Below are 9,749 nucleotides of genomic sequence, written 5' to 3' on the forward strand. Positions count from 1 at the left end.
CCTGCCTCGCTAGTATTTACTTTCGTTTTTCAAGGTGGTCAAAGCTTCAGCACAGCTTCCCCTGCAGCAGGTAGAATTAATTTTTTCCCAGCGTACATCACAGATTGCAACACTCTCGCTCTCTCTCTCTCTCTCTCTCTCTCTGTCACTCTCTCTCCCAGTGCGTGTCTCTCGTCTTGCGTCTGGGTGGTGTACATGTCCATGACCATGTGCCCAGGAATGGGGGAAAGCCTACGGAGATGCCAATTGATCGACACTAATCCTGGGCAGAGCCGCTTACTGACAAGTTGAAGCCGACTGAAGCAATCGTTGAGTGGCCGGAGTGACAAGTGAGCGGCTCGAGTGGCAGTGCTTAATGTTCGATCAAACACGGTGGAGCTGAGCTCGGGAGGTAAGCTACACACTGCTGGCATGCCACACATACCACCACTCGTATTCGGCTCCCAGGCAACACTTTCTGATCTTTGACTTTGGGTTGCTTTGGGTTTCGGAGCCCTTCAGTTGAGTTCATAAGTCACCGCTTTCACTCTCCATTCTATCGCTCCATTAATAATAAAGTCATTATTCATGATTATCCAATCGAACGCATTTAACGATCCTTGCGCAAGGATAATGACAGCATGCAGTTATCCTGCGGCCGCTGAATGCGACCAATTATTGTACAATTTACCGGGGCCATTGTTCGATCGATCGCCTTTCTTTTCGGCGATCAGTGATTGAGGATCGTTTGTTGTATTTGTCATAAACCGCTTTCTAATCGGTGCGTTGAGTCCTATTTCGCCTGGGGCATTGTCTCGCGCGCTCTGATCTCATTAGTACGCCCCATTTAGCACCTTTTAGTGGCGGGATCGGGATCGGGATCGGAATCGGGATCGGGATCGGGATCAGGTGCATTCGGCCGCCTTTGATGTCGCTTCGAAGCGTGAACAAGTGGAGTACGAGTGGTGTCCTTGTTACGCGATGGCCTATTGTCCTGCCACTGCACGCCCCACTGTTTCACAGTTGCCAATGCCCCCACGATCCCATTCGAATTACAAATGGTAAGCCATCCAGTAACTGTGTCCAAATTCGATTCGATTCCCACGATTACTCTTCGCGCTCGGCCGGCCAGGATGTTTACCCAACTGATTCGTTCTGCTAGCGGCACTATTGTCGGCTCTTGGCCAAATATTTGCATAAGCCTTTGCGGAAACCGGAAATCGAAATTCCATCGATCTTTATCCGCTGCTTCCCACACCTCTCCGCTCAACGGTTGATTTCTTAGCGGTTTTCACAGCTATACAAATACGGGGGAGAGCCCATCGCATGCGATCGGATCGGATCGGATCGGATCTTTGGCAGTAACCCACATCAAAATCAATAAAGCAACAGACTTCCGATCGATACCCTGACTGACTGACTGCCTCAAAATTGATCTCTACGCCCAGATCCCCATGATCTCAATGCCATCAACAGCAGCTCATCAGCATAACAATCAAAAAACTGAAACCCTTTTGGCACTTCTTCGGTCTCCTGGCTTTGGAATTTGCCTGTTTTTATTATAATTTGTGTTTAGTAGCGTTTCCATTTTTCACACCAGCCTCCGTGCCGTGCCCCGTACAGGTACCCACAGGTGCCTGGCATACAGCGATGCAGGAACAGTCTAGGCCATTAAAAGGGCCACTTTTCGTAGAAACGCTCTGCATCGAAATTGATTCGAATGCGTTCGATTTGCTTAATTGAATTTTGTATTCCAGGTGGAGGCAGGCACATCGCATGCGATCAGGATGAGGATGATGATGAGGAGCAGTCGAGAACAGAATCCCTACTCTGTGTAGGGCAGGGGATGGACGGCTGCTTCGTTAATAGATTCACACGCACGTTGGATCGGCTTGGGCCGTTAGGGGATGTCGAAGGTTTAAAGAACTGTTCCAGTAGAGAGAAAAAAATGTGCACAGATTAGCGGAAATGCTCGTTCTTATGGAGGGTATCGCTCAAACTTGGATGTTTGCATAGAAAATTCCTCAAGTCCGCATTAAAGGAAGGGCGATCCTTCAGGAACAATATGTTTCATAGGTTTCAGTAGCTGGCGCTTTGGCTAGTGGAAATGAAATGTTTTTGTTTCGTTTTTGTTCTGGGTTTCTGGGAGCACTACTTTCATCTGGGGCCGCAAATTTGCAGTTGCAGTTCGACGGAACTTCGGCTCTGGCTTCATTATCGCAGAGCCATAATAGATTGAGATTTGATTGAGGGGCTACGACTGACTACCCACTGACTTCGGTGGAATGTGCTAGGGGCAGGCGCTGCAACTTGAAAGAGCAGCCCTGGGCTGGTGACGGCTGCGGCTACTGCTCCTGCCGCGTGTCCTAAGGATCAGGCTGAGGTCCGGTCAATTAGAAACACATCTTTTGGGCGCAACCTCTGAAGAGGCTTACAAACGCCTTACAATTTTCGGCCCGCTGTCCGACTGTCCGCCTGTCCGCCTGTCCGGCTGTCCGGATGGCAAAAGAATGGCAAGAATGGAGAGCCTTATGTAATTTGCGTTGACTGCTTTCATTACCAGTGTCCGGGGCCATTGAACAATGGAGTTTTGAGACCAAGGATCATGGAATTGCAGCATTCATTCTATGGGCCGCCACGTGCAGCGTGTTGTCCTGGAAAGGATGCGTTTGTTTTGTGCCCATCGGTTTCTCGGACATTCACCACACGCTGCGCGTGCCTCATTTACCAATTGTCCCCTTGGCCTTTGGCCAGTGCCCGAATATTATATGCATAAATGTCACAATGTCACAATGTCTGGCACCATCGCAGTCGCTCAGTCTGCCTCCGTCTTTGCCGCCACACAGCTGGAGGGCAGGAACTTACGCTCGGACTTATGCAATCCATTATGCTCCCGGCCATAACCATGCCTATGAGTATTCCATGCATCAAACCAGAGGGCCGCTGCCGGGGAAGATTGACCTTGCCTGAACTGGAGCAGCAGCAGCGCACCAATAGCTTTGGGCTGTCTGTCACGGGAGCGGTCATAACATTTCGTTGCCATAATTTCTTATGCAAATATCCTGTGGCAGCAGGGCGAATTTATTAATTACTCGCCAAATGCCCCCGACAACTGAAACTAAAGATGAAACTGGAGCTAACTGGACTCCAATCCGCTGGCGGCGGCAGGAGCTGCCTCAGCCTGCCTGTCGGCTACCGGTTGAGACAGGGCGCCCTGCCCTGTGTCAGGCATATCCTAGCAGAAGGTATTTGGATTTTTAACAGGTGCTTGTACACCTCCTCCTCCTGTTCTGTGCAAGCTCTTTATTTTCCCTATTTATTTTCCAGTCTTTGTTCCATTTTATGTCATTTACTCTAGATCGAAGACTCCATTACGTTTCTGTACATATTCCCATGTTTATTCCTGAGAGCTCATCGCTGGGAAAGTGTATCAAAAGCATCGGCTGGTGGCGACTTCTGTCCCGTTTCTATATTGGATTTTGGTATCTCCCGAAAATCTTTTCCGAAAAATACGCTGCACTGCCAACATGTGTGTCTCTGTGTGTGTCAATGTGTGTGTGAGTGAGTGTATAATTAAAATGTTCAAAAAAGCGACAGTGTTCATTTTTTCATCATAAATTTCAAAAAGATTGCCATTTTGGCGCTGGACGCGCGCGTCTCCCATTTGAAGTGCACCGCAAGGCGCAAGTCGCAAGCCGCAAGTCGCAAGGCGAATGACAACGATGCCCGTGCCCCGAATGATGTGGATGTGGTAGCCCAGGGATAGAGGGGTACAGAGATATATGGTTAAAGAGTGTGGGGCCAGGGAGACTCGGACTGAACCACATTTAATTGGGATCTGGCTGCAACCCGTTTTTGCTGTTTTTCAGCTCATTTTTTCGAGTCATTTTCAAATCAAACCAAGGTCTCCGCTCGTCCGGCTGTCCGTTGGTCCGAGTGTCCGCCAGTTGCCACTCTTATCGGCGGCCTTCCTTCCCAAAAACTCTGGCTCTGGAGTGCCGCCTTTTGGCATGCGCGTGCGCAGCGGCAATTTGATGAAATGCATATGAAATCAAAAGTGAATTTCGAGATGAACTCCGCTGTCGTCCGCTAGCTGCAAAGGGGCACAAACACTCTACTCCGCTGCAGTGAAGGGGGAAAAGCACTCCACTCTCCGCTGCAGGGAATGAAGGGGAGAATCCAACAGAGAGAGAGAGCGAGTGCAGGTCGACTAATTAGCTCAGTCACGCAGTGAATGGTAAGTCCCATATACATATTCATATATAAAAATATATATACCGATATTGTATATAATGCCACGCGTCGTCTAGGCAGAGGTCCTCCTGGAATGTGCCGCCAGCGTTTGTTTGGCTCTTCGCCAATTAAATGTCGTAAATTTCATTATAAAAGCTTTCAATATGACGAGTCGCAGTGCTCTGACTCTGTGAACATAATTTAAATTACCTTGAGACTCCCTCTCACACAGAAGCATGGGGCTGTGCTCTTGGGCCGCTAGAAGCGCTTTGGCTGACATTTGCACATTTATGGGTGGATGCTCCATGTCTATAAATCACTTATTTAGCTCTCAAAAATTTGATTTGTGCCATAAAACGCATGTAGGGCAGACATGGTATATTCATTTTTATTGCTGAATAATTTTAAAGGCACATTTTAGTGCAGATCAACCGACTGCGACTATGCACAATAAAACACATCTGTTGCATCGGTCTATAAATGTATTTAAAGTATTTTGTTGGTAGATTATGGGGTGGTCTTTCCTTGCTCATTTGTCACCAATGTATGTAGATCCCATGCGAACCCCAATGGACCAAATTACCATCATCCTCGCAGCGAAGATCACGCGAAAGTTTCCCTGCGCCCGTTGGCCCATTTCTGTGGGGGTTTTTGCTGCATTTGTTTGTTTGGTTTCGCTGCAATTAAATAAATGTGCTGCTCCTCATGAGTCTATAATTAAGGAAGAAGAACGCTTTTGATGAATGCCGGACGCCGCTTTTAAGGTAATTAATTTAAATAATTCGAGGCAAAGTGAAAGCCTCGCGGTTAAATTGAGACATTTTGTGGGGTAATTAAGCCATTGACCAAAGGGTGAAATTAACTCTCCCTTTTCAGACTTCTTTGGAATTTATTTATCGTCTGGTTGCCTGCTTCCTCGCACTTCTTTCATAATTTCTAATGACCCTCAATAGGTGATTGGTGATCGATGATCGGTGATCGGTAATCGTAATCCCCTTCTAGGGCCACTTTTGGACTACATTTTTGAGTTACTTTTGAGGACCGAAACGACAGTGAGAGTATCATTATCATTATCATTTCAGCTGCATTGTCAATTTATAATCAGCTTAACTAATAAAAAAAAAACGAAACGAAACGAAACGAAACAATTCAATTTAGATCCTTAGGGGTGCAGGGGATACAGGATACAGCTTATGGAACACGCAATTGTCCACGTCCCTGTGGCCCTCGTCTACTTCTTTGATGGAATTCGTGGGATGGATTTTGGTGGGCGTTTTAATTGCTCGAGCCCGGAGATCGGTGGGAATCTGTAGCCCAGAAACTGTAACAATGAGCCGAAAATAGAATAGAATTTGAACGATTGTTTCTGCGACAAGTGCACCTTTGTTTGCGGCATCTCCACTCCGTGTGCGAGTGCACTTGTACGTACGAGGAGTATTTCGCAAGAAGTTACATAACATCGTACATTTTGTGGACAATTGTGTGTGCACGCGATCGGAATTAGCTCTTCCTCGCTCTCGCTCTCGCTCTCTCGAAAAGAGAGACGTCTCCCAACAATGGATTTGTCGGCACTTGTGCTGTCATCTCGCTGGGAGCACGCCCCTCGTTTGAGGGCCATAGATGGGCATAGACACTGGGTACATATCGGTGCGAATATCTCTAATTGCAATGCGGTCGACATGCGATCGTATCTGTCTGCTCTTTTGCTCTCCTTCTGTCGCTCTGTGGCTGAGGCGCTGTGTCGCTGTGTCGCTGTGTCGCTGGGCGAAATCCTGGAAAGATGTCAGGGACGAACATAAATTACATTATTCTTTGTCAACATTTGTGAGTCAAAAACGCGTTCATGTTAAACAAATAACTCACTTGCTGCCCGCTCGGCGCTCTCTCCTCTGGAGGGATCCTCCTCCTGAGTAGCCCTCTCCCTGATACGTTATTTACGAGACATCAGTCAGCCTCAGACGGTGTCTGGGGCCATCATGGGGCCATGGGGCCATGGGGCCGCGAGAGGTTGGCTGTGTGGCGTGTTGTAATAAGAGCATCCTTAATAAATCATAAATTTATTCGCCCAGAGGCCGATCGCCGAACGCCGAACGCCGAACGCGGAGCACCGAGCCGATCCGGCGATCGCCAGTCTGCTCTGCCTTGCCCTGCCAGACTCGCAGTTGCATGTAAAGAGAGTGCCACAAAAATGCACAACAAATATATACATATACTTGTGCTCGTATGTATATAAATGAGAGCCCGAGGACCCCGAGGGGCAGCAGATTCTGTTTGGATCGGCCCCAGGGTCTGGCCTGGCCTGGCCTGGCCTGCACTGGCCTGATCGGATCGCTACATATTTCTGCATATATTGGTGCTCCCTCTGAACTCCTTGGATCGTGCAGTTGGGCTCCCTTTGGGCCATGTCAAACGTATTATTAACTTCACACAAAAAGCGTTCGATTTTGCACCGTTTGCTGTCGCCGGACACTGTCGTATGTCGTCCAATGGGACCGCCACCAGAGAGGATCGCATCGAATCGAACGAAACGGATCGACTCGCAACGGAATCGTACTTGCCCCCTTCTGCAGATCAGTCTCTGTCTCAGTTTTCAGTCTGTTAATATGCAATGCAAAAACAGGAAATAGCCGGAAATAATAATTCGATAAATGCGCCATGAAGACGGGGGCAGGCTCAGCCACAAGAAGACCAAGAACCGTTCGCCAGAGCCTTCGCTCTTCTGTGGCGAATCCGCGGATTGACGGAAGTGCGTATCCCAATTCATTTATCTATTAATGAGCTTCAGTTGCGGCCAGGCTGCAACGGCCACTGCAGGAAATGCGCGTGGGAGTCGCCCACTGGAGCGGATGTGCTGCTGGCATTTATAGAGAATAGTTCGTTGGATCTGGGCCTGCACCAGAACATGTTCCATGTCGTTGTTTCTGTTGGCATCCGCTATCTCTGGCAATGCCATCGCAGGGCATTTCATTGGCCCCAACAGCAGCTTCCGTTGCTTCCCCACAGAGACCCACTCCCTGCCTGTCCCCATGCCCCAGCCTCTTTGCTGTGCTCCTTTGTCGGGGGCGATCTGAACAATTGCCGACTGGTGTTCACGTTGAACGTTGTGTGCCCATGTCTTTCCCATCTCTGCACTGTGCGAAATGTCTTGTGAAAAGTAACTGCAGCGCAGAATCTCCATTGAGTCCCCTCTAATATTTTCTGCCAGTGCAAATCCCTTTGGTTTTGGTTCATGTTTTGCATACATTGCTCGAATAACTCAAAATTAGTTCAGCCGCAACAGAAGCAGCAGCAGCAGCAGCAGCAGCAGCAGCAGGATAGCAGCGTATACCATGGGAGACAATTGGCGGATCAATCGACCGATCGATCGATCGCTTGGAATTGTCGGCATCCCGCCTCTGATTAACTCTGCTCTGACCATGAACATATGCAAAAATGCGGCAAGTAAATTACTTTGCTTTACTTTACTTTACTTAACTTCATGTTGCTCTTGCTCTCAAATAAGTGTATCCTGAACGCTGACAAATTGTTTGGATAATTTACGGCCGATCTCTAGGGAATTTAACGGGACCAGCTCGTACATATGTCCCTGGTTCTGTTATCTGGGGCTGCGCCACATAATCAATATTGAGTACGCTGCCATACATTACGTTACACTCGAGTGGTAAGTCTTTGAGAGTCAGCCAGCGAGTGGTTTTCGTGGGAAGTTCTGCCACAAAAGTGATTAAGTAATGTACAAAAATGTTGCCATAGCAGAACTCTTCAATCTCAAATATAAAGTCAAATATTAAGTCCAAATTGAGAAAATGTTTCACATATTTACCAAGCTAGACCGCACTTCTTTAGTCTGAAATCTGTTACAGTTTTTGGAACTCCATAAATCTGGAAAGTTCCCAAATGCTCTTCCGGCGCTTTTCCCATTTGACTTCCCGCACCCATTCCCATTCAGAAGTCTTGAAATAAGTTTCGTTTTTAAATATTATCAGTTTAATGTCCTCCATGTTTGTTTGTTTAAAAAAAAAGATATTCTTAGTGGTAAATTGTCTTCCATTATGAGCTAGATCTTAGGGTTGGAACAGTCTTATAAACTATATAATAACCAGGCACATGCAGCGCTCTTACGGACTAGTTTGTACAGGCAAAAAAAAGGATGCTGCGAATGTGCCTGGATAGAATAGAATAGAATACTTTGCTGGTGCGAGAGGTATATAATACTTGGCGGGCCAATCAATGGTTCGTTGTGTGGTTGCGACTAGCGGTGGATCGTTGGGTGGATCCGCTTAAAGGTCATCCTGCCAGAGCGAGATGTAGTCGAGGATGTCCTCATCCTCGGTGCCGGAGCTGCAGGAGTTGTTGCGGTAGTCCTCGTAGCTGGACTCCAGCTTCGTTGTGACTCCAGTTGGCTGCAGCAAAGTGGCCATGGCTGTGGCTGTCGCTGTCGCTGATGCTGCACTGTAGTAGGAGGAGCTGTTGTTGCTGTCGCTGCTGTTGCAGGAGCTGACGCTGCCGGTGGGGGAGCTGAGCTGCAATTGCTGCTGCAGGGCGTACAAGTGCTGCTGCTGCTGCTGTTGCTGCTGCTGTTGCAGTTGCAAGTTCTGCTGCTGGAAGAGCATATGTTGCTGCTGCTGCTGCTGCTGGAGATTATGATGTGAGTGATGCTGCTGCCGATCCTGCCGCTTGTGATCATTCTCATCGATGACCTTCTGCAGACGGCGGATGTACTCGACGGCCATGCGCAGTGTGGATACTTTGCTCAGCTTCTTGTTGGCCCCCGGACCAATGCCCCGCCGCCCATTGCTAAGATCGGCGATGACGGCCACGGGTATGTGCTGCCGGAGCTGGCTGAAGCCGTTGTTGACCTGCTTGACCCGGTTGCGCTCCCGTGCATTGCGACGCACCACCGAGGCGCCGCCAATCTCCAGCGACTGCTCGAACTGATCGTACTGATCGTAGCCGAACATGTCCTGACTTGAGTTTTCGCTGTCCAGTGCCATGGCTGATAGATAAATGGTAGGTTGGATGGATGGATGTGTAGAGGAGGGCTGTAGACTTGTAGACTGACTGGCTGACTGGCTGACTGGGTATTCCCTGCGAGCGCTGGCTCTGTTCTGATGCCCTTCCCCGGTCCGCTCGGGCTATTTATAGGGGCCCGAGCCCCGGTCTGGCTGAAGATCTCACCTGCAGAGTCGTCTACCTGCGCGTGCGCGCGCACACACAGGAAGCAAAGGTGCAAAAAGGTGCAGCATCAATGTGACTCACTCAAGGATCACTCAATCCGAACTCTCTTACTCTCACTCACACTCACACTCCACTCTACCTCCGCTGCACTCCACTCAATCTCTCAGCGTTGCGCTCTTAAACGAGCAACGCAATTTGCTCTCTCTCTCTCTCTCTCTCTCTCTCTCGGGCATCTCGCAGCTGCCTCTTCTGTGCCGAGTGCTTTGAGTGTTCCCGATCTGAGAACAGTTTGTGGTTCGTTTTTTTACAGCTGCCTGTCTGCTGCCCTGCAGCCCCAAACTGGGGCTCGGATCGGTCGTGGC

General features: G+C 48.8%; 1 protein-coding gene across 1 annotated transcript; it reads right to left on the reverse strand.

Annotated features, from left to right (window-relative positions):
- Positions 1-8,207: 8,207 nt before the first annotated feature.
- On the reverse strand, positions 8,208-9,333 carry LOC117590486 (achaete-scute complex protein T5). The gene has a single exon (XM_034283143.1). The coding sequence runs from the start codon at positions 9,201-9,203 to the stop codon at positions 8,490-8,492; it is 714 nt and encodes a 237-aa protein (XP_034139034.1). The 5' UTR covers positions 9,204-9,333; the 3' UTR covers positions 8,208-8,489.
- Positions 9,334-9,749: the final 416 nt, after the last annotated feature.

Source organism: Drosophila guanche, unplaced genomic scaffold (genome assembly GCF_900245975.1).
Source record: "Drosophila guanche unplaced genomic scaffold, DGUA_6, whole genome shotgun sequence".
NCBI classification, from domain to species: Eukaryota; Metazoa; Arthropoda; class Insecta; order Diptera; family Drosophilidae; genus Drosophila; species Drosophila guanche.

Excerpts from the sequence above, each read along its gene's own strand:
- LOC117590486 (XM_034283143.1), bottom strand. The coding sequence starts at position 9,203 with ATGGCACTGGACAGCGAAAACTCAAGTCAGGACATGTTCGGCTACGAT.